Genomic DNA, 17,748 nt, shown 5'->3' with positions numbered 1-17,748 from the left:
ACACTAAACATAATGTCCGGTCTACTAGCAGTAGCATATAATAAGGAGCCAATCATACTACGAAAGGAAGATTGATCTACAGTTTTACCATTTTCATCCTTGTCGAGTCTGATTGCTGTGCTCATTGGTGTAGATGATGATTTTGTGTTCTCCATTCCAAAATTCTTTAGAATCTCCTTGATGTATTTGCTTTGGTTCACAAAGAACACATCCTTGCACTGTTTGATTTGTAATCCGAGGAAATAGTTAAGTTCCCCCATCATACTCATCTCGAAGTGTTCCTGCATCAACTTAGAGAATTCTTGACAAAGAGTTTCATTAGTAGAACCAAAAATTATGTCATCAACATAAATTTGCACAATCAATAAATCATCTTTGACATGTTTGGTAAACAAGGTAATGTCGATCTTTCCTCTTGAAAAACCATTTGAAAGCAAGAAAGTAGACAGTTTATCATACCAAGCTCGAGGAGCTTGTTACAAATCATACAAAGCTTTATTTAGTCTAAACACATGATCAGGCAAAGAAAGATCAACAAAGCCATTAGGTTGCTCAATATAAACCTCTTCTTTCAATTCACCATTAAGAAATGCACTCTTGACATCCATTTGAAATAACTTGAAATTTCTAGAGCAAGCAAAAGCAAGTAGCATGTGAATAGATTCTAGTCTAGCAACAGGCGCATAAGTTTCATCATAATCTATGCCTTCTTCTTGACTATATCCTTTAGCAACAAGTCTAGCTTTATTTCTAGTGATAGTGACATGCTCGTAAATTTTATTCCTAAACACCCATTTAGTACCAATGATAGATCTATCATGCGGCCTAGGAACAAGAAACCAAACATCATTGCGTTTAAACTCATTCAACTCATCTTACATCGCAATTATCCATGCATCATCTAACAAGGCATCATCTATGCATTTAGGTTCAACATGCGAAACAAAGGCAAGATGATTACAAATATTATTAAGAGAAGAACGAGTGGCTACTCCCTTCGAAGGACTTCCGATGATAAGATCCATTGGATGATCTTTGTGAAGCGTCCAATCCTTCGAAAGTGGTGTTTTCTCAAAGGAAACATCTATATCATTTAGGCTTGAGGAAGCCAACTCTTCTTCGAGTAATTCTACATCATCAATGTTAGTGCGAACAATAGTAAACATAGATTCATCAAAAATAACATTCATAGATTCTTCAACAAGTAAAGTTTATTAAAAACTCTAAAGGCCTTACTTGAGGTAGAATATCCGAGAAAGATACCTTTGTCGGATTTGGAATCAAATTTGCCAAGGTTGTCCTTACCATTGTTATGTATGTAGCATTTGGAACCGAAAGCTCGAAAGTAAGAAATGTTAGGCTTTTTCCCTCTCCATAATTCATATGGAGTTTTCTTGAGAATTGGCCTTATTGATACGCGATTGATAATGTAACAGGCAGTGTTCATTGCTTCAGCCCAAAAATATTTTGGTTGAGAATGCTCACATATCATGGTCCTCGCAATCTCCACAAGTGTCCTATTTTTCCTCTCAACGACCCCGTTTTGTTGAGGAGTCATAGGACAAGAAAAATTATGACCGATGCCTTTCTCTTCACAAAAGTTTGAAAAACTCTCATTTTGAAATTCAGTTCCGTGGTCACTACGGATCTGCTTTATTGAAAGATTTTTCTCATTCTCAACTCGTTTGACAAAAGTTTTAAAATAATCAAAGGCATCATTTTAGTGGGCTAAAAACAATGTCCACGTGTAACGTGAAAAATCATCCACAATGACAAATGCATAAAGCTTTCCTCCTAGGCTAGAGTTCCTCGATGGACCACATAGATCTAGGTGAAGAAGTTCAAGGGGCATAGAAGTAGATATAAAATTTTTGCTTTTAAAAGATTCTCTTGTATGTTTGCCAAGTTGACATGCATCACAAATAGAATCTAATTTTAAATTGAGTTTTGGCATACCAACAACTAAATCAAGTTTAAAAAGTTTTTCTATGGTACTAGGACCAACATGACCTAGTCGTCTATGCCAAAGAATGTTGTCATCAACATTCAAGGATACAAGGCTTTTAATATTTGATAAAGATAAATTGTTTAAAGAAACCTTGTAAACATTTTCACTTCTATATCCTTTGAAATTTATGGATTTGTCAGTCGTGAGTGATATAGTGCAGTGTTGGGGAGTGAATTTGACTTCATAACCTCTATCGCACAATCGACTTATGCTTAGTAGATTATGCTTAAGCCCTTTCACTAGGAGTACATCATCAATCAAACAAGATTCAGATATACCTATTGAGCCGATTCCTTCAATGATTCCTTTGATGTTGTCTCCAAAGGTTACAACTCCCTTCTCCTTTGGTTTGACTGATTGAAGTAGCTCTTTGTTCCCCGTCATATGTCTAGAACATCCACTGTCTAGATACCATATGCTAGGGAGAACAATTTTCCTATTTCCCTACAAGAAGAGATTTTGGTACCCTTTAGTTCTTTTGGGTCCACAGTGTTAGAAAAGAAAAATACAAAACAGATTTCCAAGAGTTCAGTCTCTCATAGCGACATCATCGCCACTTTCTAAGAGTGCTCCCAGTAGTAGGTAGGGCTATGCCTCTTTAAAAACCTATTTTCTTGGACAGAGCAGCGTTCATCAGGAAGACCAATCGCATCAAGGCAATTTAAACCGGTCTATGATGAACTCCCTTAGATCATGATCTCATAATGTCAACTGATGAGTTGTTAAGTACTCTTAGGCCTCCATTTCATATAGCTCTTTTTAACATATTGATATTTTAAGGATCTACACTTATGTCTAGCATGTCCTATTTTACAACAGTAAGAACATGCAGGGGGTGATCTCATTTTTGCTTTAGCAATTAGACTAGTGAAATCTATAGATTTCTTACCATACCCTATTCCACCCTTATCAAAACTACATTTTTGCATGCTTAGTAAATTATTCAAGTTATTACTACTTACATTGAATTTATCAAAAGATTTCTCTAAGTGAGCTATGTCATCCTTTAATCTTAGGTTTTCACGCTCCTTAATTTCTAATTCATGTTTGAGTTTTCTATTTTCTTTTCTAAGATATTTAGCCATATCAAACATGTTTTTATATGCATGTAGTAGTTCGTCATAGGAAGGTACCTCATCGTCGTCGGAGACGATGTCATCACTTTTAGCCATGAGGCAGATGTTGGCTTCCTTCTCGTCATCGTCGCTATCGCTCCAAGTGGCTAGAAGTGCTTTCTTCTTTCCTTTGTCAACTTTCTTCTTAAGAGGACACTCATTTGCATAGTAGCCTTGTTGTTGACAGTTGTAGCAAGTAACTTCCTTATCCGGCTTCTTTTGTAATTTGTTTCCTCGCATGAATCGTTTGAACTTTCTTGCGAAGAGCGCCATATCATCATCATCATCATCTTCTTTGGATTGGCTAGATAGAGCAATCCCTTTTGCCTTGATATCTTCTTTCTTTAATTCCTTCCTTGTTGATAATTCCAGCTCATGGGTTTTTAGAGTCCCATGTAGTTGATCAAGATCGTAGGATGCGGTGTCGCCTTTGTTTGACTCGATGATGGCCGTCCTCTTGGCATCCCACTCCTTGGGTAAGGCGCGTAGAGCTCTCCTCCACACTTGTTTGGTTGGATATTGTTCCCCGAGTTGGGCTAGCTCATTGATAATTTGAGTAAGCCTTCGGAACATAGTATCTACATCTTCGTTTGATTCCATCTCGAATGTTTCATATTTGAGTTGGAGTAGATCGATCTTCGTCTCTTTGACTTGATTAGTCCCTTCATGGCATATCTCCAACTTTTCCCATATCTCTTTAGCTGATGAGCACATTGAGTTCCGGTTGTACTCATTCATATCTAAGGAACAATGAAGAATATTCATGGCTTTAGCATTTTGAGAAATTAATCGCATGTCCTCCTTGGAAAAGTCGTCCATTCCCTTGGGAATTTTGACACCCTCAACCTCTTTAGTAGGTATGTAGGGACCTTTCACAGTAACTTTTCAAAGATCATAATCTACGGATTGGATATATAGGGACATTCGGTTTTTCCAATATCCGTAGTTTATGCCATTGAAAAGAGAAGGACGATTTGTTGATTGCCCTTGAGCATAGTCGCTCGCTAGATTTGCCATAGAGCCTTTTTGAAAATATTTTGTAAAAAGGTGGCTCTGATACCACTTGTTAGAACCTAATGGGGGGGGGGGGGGATTTAGGTTCTATTGGCAACTTTAGCAATTTAAAGCAATTATCCAAGTATGCAAGCGGAAGACTTAAGCAATCAAATAATAAGTGCGGTAAATAAATGCGTAATGTAAATAAAGCAGTAAAAGAGATAAGAGATGTTTATGGAAGTTCGACGATAAATCGTCTACGTCTCCCCTTCTTGGTTAAGTCGATTAACCAAGGATCCACTAGCACTTCGAACGTCTTGGCCTTGATGGCTCCAAGGATAGCCTTACAACTTGACACGATCACCGCGCCGATACAACTCAACACTCTTGGCCTTAAGGGCTCCAAGGATAGCCTCAACACAACACTTGGCTTCACACTCAAGTGCTTACAACGATAGCACAACACACTTGGCTTCACACTCAAGTGTTTACAACAATAGCACAACCAACTCACAAACTATTTTTACAAACACTCTCAAATATATCACACAAACACTTTGATAGTGATAAATTGCTTGCAAAGGAGAGAAGAGATGAGTTGGGATGTCTCCAAATGAACTTGGATGGCCTCTATTTATAGTTGGCAAAGATTTTAATCTGATTTGAGTGCTTGGAGCATGTGTTAAGAAGTCAAGGAGAGACAAAAAAGTATTCGGCGCCGCTGCCATCTTTTTCCCAGGACTGAGCGGATTTTGTGGAAAAATCATATCTTCCAATATAACTGTTGGATTGATCTGAAATTTGAACTGAAGCTTTAAAACATCCAGATATTTATTCTGAACGGTGGAGATTTGATTTGAACATGTCAAACATTTCCAATAATTTTCTGAAGTAACTTCATCATGTTTTCGAACCTGTTCTGTGCAATAAATTTGAAAAATTTATATATCTTAATCCATCCGTTGGATTGATCTGAAATTTGGACAGAAGCTTTATAACATCATAATACTAAATATGATCGGTGGAGATTTGATTTGGATTTCTCAAATATTCCCAGTTATTTTCTGAAGTCGAATCTTCATGGTTTCATTCCTTGCAGAAGTGGGTACTGTGCAGCATATATCGAAAAATTCATATCTCTCATTCTAGCCGTTGGATTGCTCTCAAATTTGGACAGTACTTGTAAAACTTCTTTATCTAGATTATGACTGGTGGAGATCCGATTTGGAGTCATAGAAAATTTCCAGTAATTTTTGGAAGTTGCTGCTCCATACTTTGACTTCTTCTTGTCTTTTTCTTCATATCTCTTAACAATGTTCCATCCATTCAATGAGCAATACAAGACTTTATAAATACATGTATAGCTTCAAAATAACTTCCAATAATTTATTTTTCAATAAATCTAATCTGCAAAATCTCACTTTAAATGATTAGTAACAATTAACCGAGTTTTGTAATCATCAAAACATAATATTATGTGACTTGTTAATGCATTAAAAACATTAATCTCATAACACGAGATTTGTATGCGTTTAAGGCGTAACACATCTTTTCCATTCCCCTTGTGCTTCGGCCCACTCCAAGGAAGAGGGCGGCCGGAAGTATTCTCCCGATGACGGAGCTTACTCAGGTCAATCTGGTTACCTGTAAGGGAGATTGCATACATATAAAAAATGGTCAGAGCTAAACAAATATAAGCAGTAGATACAACATGTAAATGATTGCACGCGCAAAAGACCTAAATAGTACCAGCACTAACTAAACACCGAGGGTCGAAACTTTCGTTAAAAAGACCCAGAGACCGACACTGTGATTGAAGCTCAAAGATAGATCCTTTATTCTTTATTATAGTAAGCCCAGAGCTCCAATCCACAGACACCCCCCACCCGCAATCTTTCGCATAAAAGAAGTCCGATTTCCAAGCACCTCGGTGAGATCTAAGTTTACATAGGAACCTACACTTTGGACGGGGCTGGAAATATATATCAGAGTCCGGTTTTGTTGGACGAGCTGAAAAGAGTGCATGAAATAAATCCAAGCTTGGATCCAAGTCAAAAGCACTCACTTGATGTCGAAATCCAAAAAAATATAGAAGGGCATTAGGAGTCAACTGACTGAGACTGACTCCTAAACTTTTTATTAACCCTATCAGGACAGGGCATGGAGGAATTGAAAGCCCGCTGTTTACGTGTTCCACATAAACTGTGAAAAAACCAGCAGACGGAGAGTGACGAGAATCACCAGGGCACGGAACTATAATGTTGCAGGATTCAGGTGTTCCTTTGCAGCGGCACACGTAAGAAACACTTTCACGAGACAAAGGGTGAACATCGGGTCACCAGGAATCCCACCACTGTCTGAGTCGCTAGAATAACCTGAGTCGGGCTCAAGGTTCAAATCGACAGGCTTTAGGCTCTGTAATGATGTCGGCGCAACATCAAGAGAGACAAAATTACTCAAACGGACGACACCTACACCTAAGCTGGGACTATTTGCCGGCGAATCAGTTTCAGCATACCGCTCAGAATCAGGGCTATGATTGGACTCAGTCTGGGATTCACGCAGAGACATTAATAAGGAATATTCTTTCCCTCTGCCGCATCCTACGTAATTTTGCGAGGATCTCACGAATTAAATTTTGTATATTTGAGATTCTTCTTTGAAGACATTCCTCAAAAATAATTAATGCATAAACATGAAACATATATACATAAACAAGTATACAGTCAATAAACTTAAAATTAATTGCATAACACATAAGTACAGTAACAATAACCAAGAGAGTGATGCCCGCTCTTTTTTCTCCCATCTCCGTCAAAACAGTAAATAAGCGACACCCGCTTTCCAGTCAAAACTCCGTCATGAGAAACTCCCGCTCCCCTTCGCAAAATCCGACGCACCAAAATGAGCGACACCCGCTCAAACACTTCCCGTCAAACACCGTGAGCGACGCACGCTCCCCTTCACAAAGTCCTACGCACCAAAATAAGCAACACCCGCTCAACATCTCCTCCTAACACCAGGAACGACGCCCGTTCCGTCTCCGCAAACATGCCAACATACCACCGAGAGCGACACCCGCTCTCCATTGAGCGACACCGGCTCATAATCAGCACTCCACTGCCACACCTCCGCCAAAGTACCACCGGGAGCGACACCCGCTCATAACCCGTCACCACTCAAACACCTCCAAAAACGCCCGGTAAGCACGCCGCTACTATGATCACATCCAAGCGCCAACAACACCATCTCCGCACTACCTCCACGACTCGGATGCGTGACCCCAATTCATCCCGCAACATGCCTCATCGCAATTCCAACACCATCACAGCCACGCTGCTGCAATTATCCACCACGTCACCACCCCTACACGGCTAAGCTACAATCACGACACCATCGCACGGACGCATCCGCGGCTTAGCCTCACGAACTACGTCACCCCTCCGCCCCTTCGCCCAACAAAACAGAGGAATCCCCACCACGGCTACACCCCAGCCATCGCACGAAGCCAGCCCCGCCACGGGCTCAACCTCACGCGCCGCCATCGCCCTTCGCCCCTGCAACATTACCATCGCCGAGCAGCTTCTCCTCCACAATACGACCATCAAGATGCGAGACCACCCCCACCATAGGCTCAACAACACGAGCCTTCCCCGCCCTACCACCCTAGCCATCGCGCAGGGCTCGAGCCATCGAAAGATCGGCAGTCGCAAGGCAACTCGCCTCTCAAAACCAAGGAAACACGCACGCACCCTTCTCCGAAAATAAATCAGCGGCCTTCTTATCCCCATTTGTCGATGCTTTTTCACCATGGCTATCGGATTTACCCCGTTCGAAACCTCAAAAAAAAAAAAAAGAAGAAAAAAAGAGAAAGCAGGGGAGAAAAAAGCGTAACAAGGAGAAGAGGAGATCGGGACAAGATTTAAAAAAAGCAAAAAGTAAATGCAGAAAGAGAAACAAACGGAATAAGAGGAACAAAAATAGAACAAAGAAATAATATAAATATAATTAAAAGCATAAAAAGAATGCGTGGAAGGGAGGAGAGAGCGTGAAAGCTACCTGCCATTTTTGATTACTGTGGTAGAGGGGCACAAAAAGCGGAGCAAAGAAAAGACTCTATTTATAATAAAACAAAAACCCTAGCACCGAATTTTTTGCCCAAGCAATTTATCAAAAAATTCTCAAATTGAAGGACACGTGTGAGGAGTACACATGTTGGGTATTGTTACAAAAATAAATATATATGATTGTGAGGTAATTAATAATGAGTACTCTTGATCATCTTCAGTAAAATTGTAGCTACTCAAGAGTAGGGGGCCTATGATGGGTATAAGTATATTTTTTAATATACTTTTTATATATAAATTAATAGAGTGGTTCGATTTGCGAAAATAATATTTTTAAAGGACTAATTCTTAATTTTGTAGTCCTGGATGATTAAATTGCATTTTTTGAGCCTAGGAGGGTTAGTGTGCAATTTAGCTCAATTTTGCCTATAAATAGGAGTGAATCTCTTCATTTCAAGGTAAGTGACTCTTTAGCCTACAAAAGCTCTCTGCTCTGCTGTTTTGTGTGAAGGTGATCGCTGACTTGAGCGTCGGAGGGTTTTCGCCGGGTGACCACCCGACGCCTCTAACGTGTGTTCGTGAATCAGGTGACAGCCCAAAAGGAAGACGTGCGACTTCTTCAGGTGTCCGAAGGAGTATGAGATCAGGAGATCGTTCCCATCTGTAGGTGACCGAAGAAGCAGGAGACCAGACTTCCTATTTTATTTGCTGAATATGGACATAATTATTTCGCCCGCATCAATCTAAATTTTTTTTTAATCTTAATTTGTACTAAATTATTAATTAAAACATAATAATTTATTTATTCTCTTAAACGTCACATCCTCTCACCAACCCACCAACAAAATTTCAACGACATTGATCAAACCAAGAAAAATTCTCTCGCCAGTCTAAAATAATACTAATAATATCCAATGTCATTCTTATTAAGGTTAAGTTTGACATTAATCAGTAATTAATTGCAATTAGACATTATAAGATTCCGCCTAATCATCATCGGGTCACTTTCTCATACGCCCACGTACCTTCCTTCTCCTGTCACGTGCCACGCACGTTCGGAAAATTCGCTGACGTGGTTCATTTATGCCACGTCACCGGACCTGGACCTATGATTGACTTCTTACGTTGTCTCGTAATCCACACATAAAATTAAATAAATAAATGTAATATACATAAATATTTTTACAGAATATAAAATAATAAAATATATTATTATGATTATGTTATTGCGATTGCAGGTTAAAAAGACATTCCATGTTGTTGTCTGTGTCCAGATACAAATTGCTTCCCGTCCCAATCCAATCCCATTCGTCCAGCAAAAAGGCGCATCCATTTTTCTTTGAATTAATTCTACAGAGAAAGCAACAATCTACAAATGGCGACGCCTGGGATACAGAACGGCGGCGTGTCTATGATGGCCGTCGGGCCGGTGGATCAGAATGGACACTCGACGGCGGCGCTGCAGCGTTCATCGCCTATTCGGATTTTCTTGTTCTTCCATAAGGCCATCCGGGCGGAGCTCGACGGACTTCAGCGGGCCGCCATGGCTTTGGCCACGAATAGGAGCGGCGGAGACATCAAGCAGTTGATTGATAAGTGTCATTTCATCAGGTCGATTTACAAGCACCACTGCAATGCCGAAGATGAGGTTTGTGCCTGCTTGTATGTGTCGTTTTTGCAAACCTAGAATTGGATGGTTCATGCTGTTTCTAGAGCTTCACTGAACTGTGTTTGTTTGAGGAATGCTGTCGTAATTTTGTTCTACTTCATGGATTGTTCATGACTTCATTCCCGATTTTATAAAATCTGGGAAAAAAATTCCAACTCTTTTCTCTGACTGCTCTGTCTTATTTTTGAACAGATTCTGAAAATGTTCGCTGAGTATTATCTTTCAAATTTATCTGCATCCATGTTTACTCATAATTAATTCCCTTGAAACTTTTAATTGTTAAACTTAAATTGAAAACGTTCTTGGCTCTGTTTAACTGAACATTCCAAATAACATCTCACTTCTTAGTTGGCCAACACGATATGAATGGATTTGTAGGCATCAACTTGGCTTTTGAATTTTTTTCTTAGAGAGTTGTTTGGAATGGACACATTTAATTAGTTGGTAGAAATCTCTTTCTGTTCCGTTGCTTAAAACCATTAGTATTATTGTCAAGAAGCAAAGACATACTGCTACCATAGTAAGTCTCGTAATTGTAGGTTATCTTCCCTGCACTTGATATTCGTGTGAAGAATGTGGCAAGAACTTACTCGCTTGAGCATGAGGGGGAAAGTATGCTCTTTGATCATCTGTTCACATTGCTGGACAATGATACAGCAAATGAAGAAAGCTACAGGAGAGAGTTAGCCTCTTGTACAGGAGCCCTTCAAACATCAATTTGTCAGCATATGTCCAAGGAAGAGGAGCAGGTTTAATTCTTAAATTTCCTTGTTTGGTGATCACATGCATTACATTGATGATTGAAAATGTTTATTTAGATTACCTTAGGTAGGTAAGAAGATATGTATTTGGGTTCATGCATACTGCTTTGGTTCCCTATGATTAGTAATCAATCCTTATACTATCAAATTCCAAAATATATTTTAACTTTTTGCCAAACATAAAATGGAATTTCAATTCCATGGATTTTAAAATCCAAATCCAAATCCAATTCCAAATCCAAATCCAATTCCAAATTACATTTTTTAGACATCCAAACACAGCGTTAATTTAAAGAGCTGTTATAAAAATCCAAACTTAAAAAATCACTTTTTGAAGCAAAATACTTCTTATTCCAAATGGACTTAGTCACCCTCATCTTCTCTACAATTCCGACAGATGGTACTGAGCAGTCGCGACACTGGTCCGTTTTTCTCTAGGGTTTATTTAGATTTGGTTTGGTTTTCAATATAAATTTTCTGGCAGCAAATTTGTAGGGCTTTGCCTCTTATTGATTTCGATATTTAACTAAAAAAATCTTTTTAGGCTGACCTTAAATGATCACATAGGAATAATTGCGAGAAAATATTTAAAGCACCATCGGCACGTTCAACTGCTGCACGCTAATGAGATAAGTAAATACTTTTTGTGATCCTGGAGATGAGTCAGATGAAGGCATGAAGCAGTGTGTATTCATGGTATCACATGAAGTTCCAAGCAGTATACCATACACCCAATAAAAGGGTGCTTCTAGAAGAAATATTCGCATTTATACTTTCAGCATTCTGAATGTGGAGATTAGACTGAAGATTTTTTTTATTTTAAATCATTTGTTGCTCTCTCTTTTCCTGTGGCAGGTCTTCCCGTTGCTCAATGAAAAATTTTCATTCGAAGAGCAGGCATCATTAGTCTGGCAATTTTTGTGCAGCATTCCGGTAAATATGATGGCAGAATTTTTACCATGGCTTTCATCATCAATTTCACCTGTTGAGAGGCAGGATATGCGCCAGTGCTTGAACAAAATAATACCGCAAGAAAAGTTGCTACAACAGGTTAGATAACTTTCAGGGATATGTAAGCAGAAAACAGTTTCTAAATCTACATTTCTGACCCATACTTGTTTTCCTTGTTGAAGGTTATGTTTACTTGGATGGATGGAATCAAGATTAGCAGCAAGCGTAAACGTTCTGAAGAAGACCCTAGACAAAATACCTGCTCTGATACTCCAATAGAAAACACGCATTGCATTTGTGAATCTTCAAAGACTTCTGAAAGTGATATTCTGTCATTAAAGTCTCTGTATCATCCAGTAGACGATATATACCACTGGCATAAGGCTATCAAAATGGAATTGAATTACATAGCTGAAGCAGCTAGAGACATAAAGTTAACTGGAGAGTTTTCTGATCTATCCGCCTTTAATAGGAGGCTTCAATTTATAGCGGAAGTCTGCATTTTCCATAGGTTATCTTTGGTTTTGTGACTTGCCATATTTTATTCTGAAATTCAATAAATAAATTAAATGTTACCTGAGTTTGATTGTTAAGTAGCGGGGGACTGGTGTAAAACATTTTGTGCAAGAAAAAAAATTCAGTTATTGCTTAGGGCCCACAATGTTACTTTGGGATTGGTTAGTTGAAGCATCCACTTCTCACATCAGTACTTTTATAAGGTTTGCCTCTTTCGATCTACTTATCAACAAGAGAATAGTTTTGCGCAAAACGCTTTGTTTTAGACCTTCTCTTTTGCATGCAAAACCACTAACTGTTATTGTTGAAGCTAATTTTGTCCAATTTCCTGAATGTAATCTTTGATGAAGTTTGACCTGTTTTTCTTTCATCTTACCTTTAAAGCAGTATTGCAGAAGACAAAGTTATATTCCCTGCTCTAGATGCAGAATTGTCTTTTGTCCAGGAGCATACAGAAGAAGAGAGTGAATTTGACAAGTTCAGGTGCTTGATAGAAGATATTGAAAGCGCTGGAGCCAACTCGCCCGCTGAATTTTACTCTAGATTATGCTCACAAGCAGATCATATAATGGAGACGATAAAAAAGCATTGTCACAATGAAGAAACCCAGGTGCGTGATGGACCTGTGCCATTTGTTGATTTCTGGATTGTCCTTAGTTTTAATGGCATCATATTTGAACTGCCGACGACCCTCATCAAGAAAACAATTTTTATTGGTATGTAAGCATGTGCTAATGATCTAAAATCTGGAGTGCTATTCTGCACCGCCTGATTTTTGGATTACAAAAGTTGTAATTTTATTCTATGCATTCAAAGGCTGACTTCCTGTGCTTTTAGATTCTTACTTCTTTTGATGAATTATAGGTTCTTCCTCTTGCTCGGATGTATTTCACCGCTGAAAGGCAGCGTGAACTATTGTATCAAAGCTTGTGTGTGATGCCATTGAGATTGATTGAATGTGTCTTACCTTGGCTGATTAGATCGCTGAACGAAGAGGAAGCTCGATGTTTCCTTTACAACATGAACATGGCAGGTTTTTGAGTCAGCTTCCTTTTCCTCAGCCCTGGGAACCCATTTTTTAATAATATATATAACAGCAAGTGAATGAGTTATCATATGCTTAACCATTTTATCGCTGCAGCTCCAGCATCAGATACTGCATTGGTTACTCTGTTCTCTGGTTGGGCATGTAAAGGTCACCGAAGGAGCGACTGTTTGTCTTCTAGTGAAACTGGTTGTCCTGCAAGGACTCTTACAGAAACCCAAAAGAATTTCGTCAAATCTTGTGGCTATTGTGGGAATTCAAGTATTTTTAATGAATCTACAACTTTTGGATTAGCAAGCAAGTGTGAGAAGACCGTAAAGCAAGAAAATAAAATTTCTCTACTGGAAAGTAGTGGTTGCAGTATTTCAAGTACAGAATCCCAAAAAACTTCTCTCAATAACCGAACTTGTTGTGTTCCTGGTTTAGGAGTTGACAGCAGTAGTCTAGGAATGGGTTCCCTTGCCACAGCAAAATCTCTGCGTTCTTTGTCATTTAGTCCTACAGCTCCTCCTCTTAACTCCAGTCTTTTCAACTGGGAAACAGAAACAAATTCCTCAGAAAGTGGGTTCACAACACGACCTATCGACAATATTTTTAGATTTCATAAAGCAATTCGAAAAGATCTAGAGTTTCTAGATGTGGAATCTGGGAAACTTAGTGATTGTGACGAAAACTTTCTCAGACAGTTTAGCGGTAGATTTCGTCTTTTGTGGGGCTTATACAGAGCTCATAGTAATGCGGAGGATGATATTGTGTTCCCTGCTTTGGAGTCAAAGGAAACTCTACATAATGTTAGCCACTCTTACACATTGGACCACAAACAGGAAGAAGAACTATTTGAGAATATTTCATCTGCACTAATTGAGTTCTCTCAACTTCATGAAAATTTGAATGCAAATAATTTGACTGGGGATTTGAGCGAGAAACTCTCCTGTTCTTCTGAATGTGTTGGTAATTTGAGAAAATATAATGAGCTGGCAACCAAGATCCAGGGCATGTGTAAATCCATTAAAGTAACTTTAGATCATCATGTCATCCGTGAAGAGGTTGAGCTTTGGCCATTATTTGACAGACATTTTTCTGTGGAGGAGCAAGACAAACTTGTTGGCCGCATAATTGGTAGAACAGGAGCAGAGGTACTCCAGTCAATGTTGCCGTGGGTAACATCTGCTCTTACTCAGGACGAACAAAATAGAATGATCGACACTTGGAAGCATGCTACCAAGAACACGATGTTCAGTGAGTGGCTTGATGAATGGTGGGAAGGGAATGCTGCTGGATCCTCGCAGGTACCGACATCAGAGAATATCTCGAAAGGTATTTATGGTGCATAAACCTCTTCCCTCTCATGCTTTTTGATGCAGTCAGCAATTTTGTTTCTCCTAGCAGGTTACATTTTTTTAACCGCTTGCACGCATTAAGTTTTGAAACTATTTTCAGAATACGAGATGCATGAGTCCATGAATCTAAGTGATTATAATTTTAAGCCTGGGTGGAAAGATATCTTTCGGATGAATCAAAATGAGCTTGAAGCAGAGATTAGGAAAGTCTCTCGCGATCCAACCCTTGATCCAAGAAGAAAGGCTTACCTTATACAAAATCTGATGACCAGGTTATACTTGCTTACTATTGTCAATGCTTCATGTTAGATCACAATTTATTATTTGTGTCCATAGCTTTGAGTTTCACATTCATGATTTGATAAGATACATAATATAGAGATAAGTAATATATTGTAATAAAAAATATATAAAAAAAGATAGTTAATATAAGATTTGATTTGATTGATAGATTATGATTTTTTTGATTTGATTGATTATATTTTATATAAAAATAGTAAATTACCATTTTATCCTTTTAATAATTAATAAAATATAAATAATATTATTTATAAAGGGTAATATAGTAATTTAAATTTAATAATTTGATTGATGAAATATAAATAATTAATGATTTGATTGATGTGACATAAATAATTGAAAGATGGATAAATAATATAGCAAAAAAAAAACGTGAGACTAGATACCATTATTAATACATAGATTAATAATACATAACTCCAAACGGACCCTTAGTAGATTGTTGGATATTCATTCCCATTTACTGTGCTGTTTGATTTGTTTCTTTTTCTGGTAGTGCTCAGTTACAGGAAGTCGATATTGTTTAGTGCCTGGCATAGAGGCTTATTTCCAAACTATTTTCATTTCTTCTATTAAGAATCATTTTTTTTATCTGTTACAGTCTGCATTGTTCATTTGCGTAATTCTTAGTCCAATTACCATCTTCTATTTAGTCGGTGGTTAGCTTCCCAGCAAAAAAATTCACAAACCAAAAGTGGTGAAGCTCAAGATAGTGAAGACTTTCTTTGTTGTTCCCCTTCCTTTCGTGATCCAGAAAAAAAAGTTTTTGGATGTGAACATTACAAAAGAAACTGCAAGCTTCGGGCTGCTTGCTGCGGAAAATTGTTTACTTGCAGATTCTGCCATGATGAAGTCAGTGATCATTCAATGGAAAGGTAACACTTAGATAATTGGTTGAGTTTTGAGGGAATCATGTTAGGATATTCTCTGAATGTGTTCCCTTTGCAGGAAGGCAACTTCTGAAATGATGTGTATGAAATGCCTAACGATCCAGCCAGTTGGACCAATTTGCACAACTACATCTTGTAACGGGTTTCTGATGGCCAAATACTATTGTAGTAGCTGCAAATTTTTCGACGATGAAAGGTGAGTGATTATACAATGACTGCTACATATCGATAGTTTGTAATCGTGTCATGGCGCTTCTTGTCACCATGGTGAATTATAGGCTTGAAATTTAGTGAAGATTTTGCTTTTTCTTTAAAATCTCTCTTTAAGTTTTATGATCATAATTTTTTCCTATCCTGAGTTCTGTTCTTTTTTAACCATCTGACAGTGCATTCATGAGTTTGGGATATGCCCAGATTATATAGAAATAAAGACTACTCAGATAGTTCTGGTCATCTTATAAGATCAGATAAATAGATATTGACAACCAAACTTTTGTATTTGAGTTTTTATAACTTTTTTGTCCTTCAAATTTATTTAATTCAGGGAAGTTTATCATTGTCCTTCATGCAATTTATGCCGCGTTGGAAAAGGGCTTGGTATAGACTTCTTCCATTGCATGACCTGCAATTGTTGCTTGGGAATGAGGCTGCTGGACCATAAGTGCACAGAGAAAGGTCTTGAGACCAATTGTCCCATTTGTTGTGACTTTTTATTTACATCAAGTGCAACTGTGAGAGCTCTTCCCTGTGGTCATTACATCCATTCTGCTTGTTTTCAGGTTAATTAATCTGCTTTTTAGTGTTAATCTGATTTGTCATACATAAACTATCTATAGATATGCTGAACATTTATCCTCATCCCAGGCATATGCTTGCACTCATTACGTCTGTCCCATATGCAGCAAGTCTATGGGAGACATGTCGGTAAGTACACACTCTTTCTTCAAATGATTAACTTGTACTAAATCATTGTTTGATGATTTTGGGTTGAGTTTTTGGTGTTAAGCGAGGATAGACTCTGTTGAACTATATTATGTCTTGGAATGATTCATCATACATCACTGAGAGATCCGTTTCTCTTATTCAGGTCTACTTTGGCATGCTTGATGCTTTAATGGCTTCTGAGATCCTCCCAGAAGAATACAGAAACCTACATCAAGTGAGATTCGAAAACACTGTACTTTTACTTTATTCATTCCATGCCATTTATTCATTTTTTGAAAATGACCAAGAAAATTAACTAATTTCTTCGTGCAGTATATATTATGCAATGACTGCAACAGAAAAGGAACTGCTCCATTTCATTGGATGTATCACAAATGTGGCTTCTGTGGATCTTACAGCACCAGGGTAATCAAGGTTGAACAAGATCCTAATAGCTCCACATAGTTGTTTTTGTTTGTTTTGGTTTTGGTTTTGGTTTTTTTTTTTTTTTTTTTTTTTTGCATTGTACTGAAACGATTCTTGTGTAGCATTTTTTGTGTGGATTGCATCCGCACGTCCTAAATTTGTACCTAGTAGAATAAAATTATCTCCTATTGTGTTAGGAAAGACACACTTAAATTCATACACCCGCTTTCTTGTTTATTTAAACCACATTATTTATTTATCATACTGATCTATGTTTTTAATCAGTGAACTCGACTTCTCATATTAAACATAGAACCTTATTATTAAATGAGCTGTAAGTCGTCAACATCTTACTCACCTGTTAACAACGCTCACGACGTAATTCACGTTCTTTGAATAACATTTTTATTATAGATATAATTACATTTTTAAAAATTTAAATTTGAGCTTTCAAATACATTAAAGATCCTTCACTTTCTCTGTCCATGTGTCTTTTGCGAAATACTGATTGTAATAAACTTTATGGTTTTTGGAGTTGGAAGTTGGAACCTCACCTTTGACACCGAGTCAAGAAATCATTGGACAAATAAATGTAAAAATTTTAATTCAATTTGGAATGTACAAGCGTAAAGCGAATTCATTATTTTTTAAATAAAAATATCATTCAGTGCAAAAAAAAAAAAAAAACAAATGATTTCTTAGATTTTTGTCAAAAAAAGCCAGCAATTTTACAAAAATAG

The 17,748-nt window shown here is 37.8% G+C and overlaps 1 protein-coding gene across 1 annotated transcript; it reads left to right on the top strand.

The window, feature by feature from the left end:
- The first annotated feature begins 9,437 nt into the window (after positions 1–9,437).
- Positions 9,438–17,242, top strand: LOC140884263 (zinc finger protein BRUTUS-like). Its single transcript, XM_073290965.1, has 14 exons — positions 9,438–9,834; positions 10,395–10,604; positions 11,472–11,666; positions 11,750–12,078; positions 12,471–12,693; positions 12,948–13,116; positions 13,225–14,445; positions 14,569–14,740; positions 15,422–15,643; positions 15,717–15,854; positions 16,203–16,437; positions 16,523–16,582; positions 16,746–16,817; positions 16,916–17,242. Exons 1-14 carry the CDS (start codon positions 9,562–9,564, stop codon positions 17,045–17,047), a joined length of 3,651 nt encoding a protein of 1,216 aa, XP_073147066.1. The 5' UTR covers positions 9,438–9,561; the 3' UTR covers positions 17,048–17,242.
- Positions 17,243–17,748: the final 506 nt, after the last annotated feature.

The sequence above is a fragment of the Henckelia pumila genome, chromosome 2 (assembly GCF_033568475.1).
Source record: "Henckelia pumila isolate YLH828 chromosome 2, ASM3356847v2, whole genome shotgun sequence".
Taxonomy (NCBI): domain Eukaryota; kingdom Viridiplantae; phylum Streptophyta; class Magnoliopsida; order Lamiales; family Gesneriaceae; genus Henckelia; species Henckelia pumila.
This window is presented reverse-complemented; position numbering and strand designations above follow the sequence as displayed.

Excerpts from the sequence above, each read along its gene's own strand:
- LOC140884263 (XM_073290965.1), top strand. The coding sequence starts at position 9,562 with ATGGCGACGCCTGGGATACAGAACGGCGGCGTGTCTATGATGGCCGTC. Across the intron at positions 10,605-11,471 it reads TGTCCAAGGAAGAGGAGCAG|GTCTTCCCGTTGCTCAATGA; the intron begins GTTTAATTCTTA and ends TTCCTGTGGCAG. Across the intron at positions 12,079-12,470 it reads GAAGTCTGCATTTTCCATAG|TATTGCAGAAGACAAAGTTA; the intron begins GTTATCTTTGGT and ends CCTTTAAAGCAG.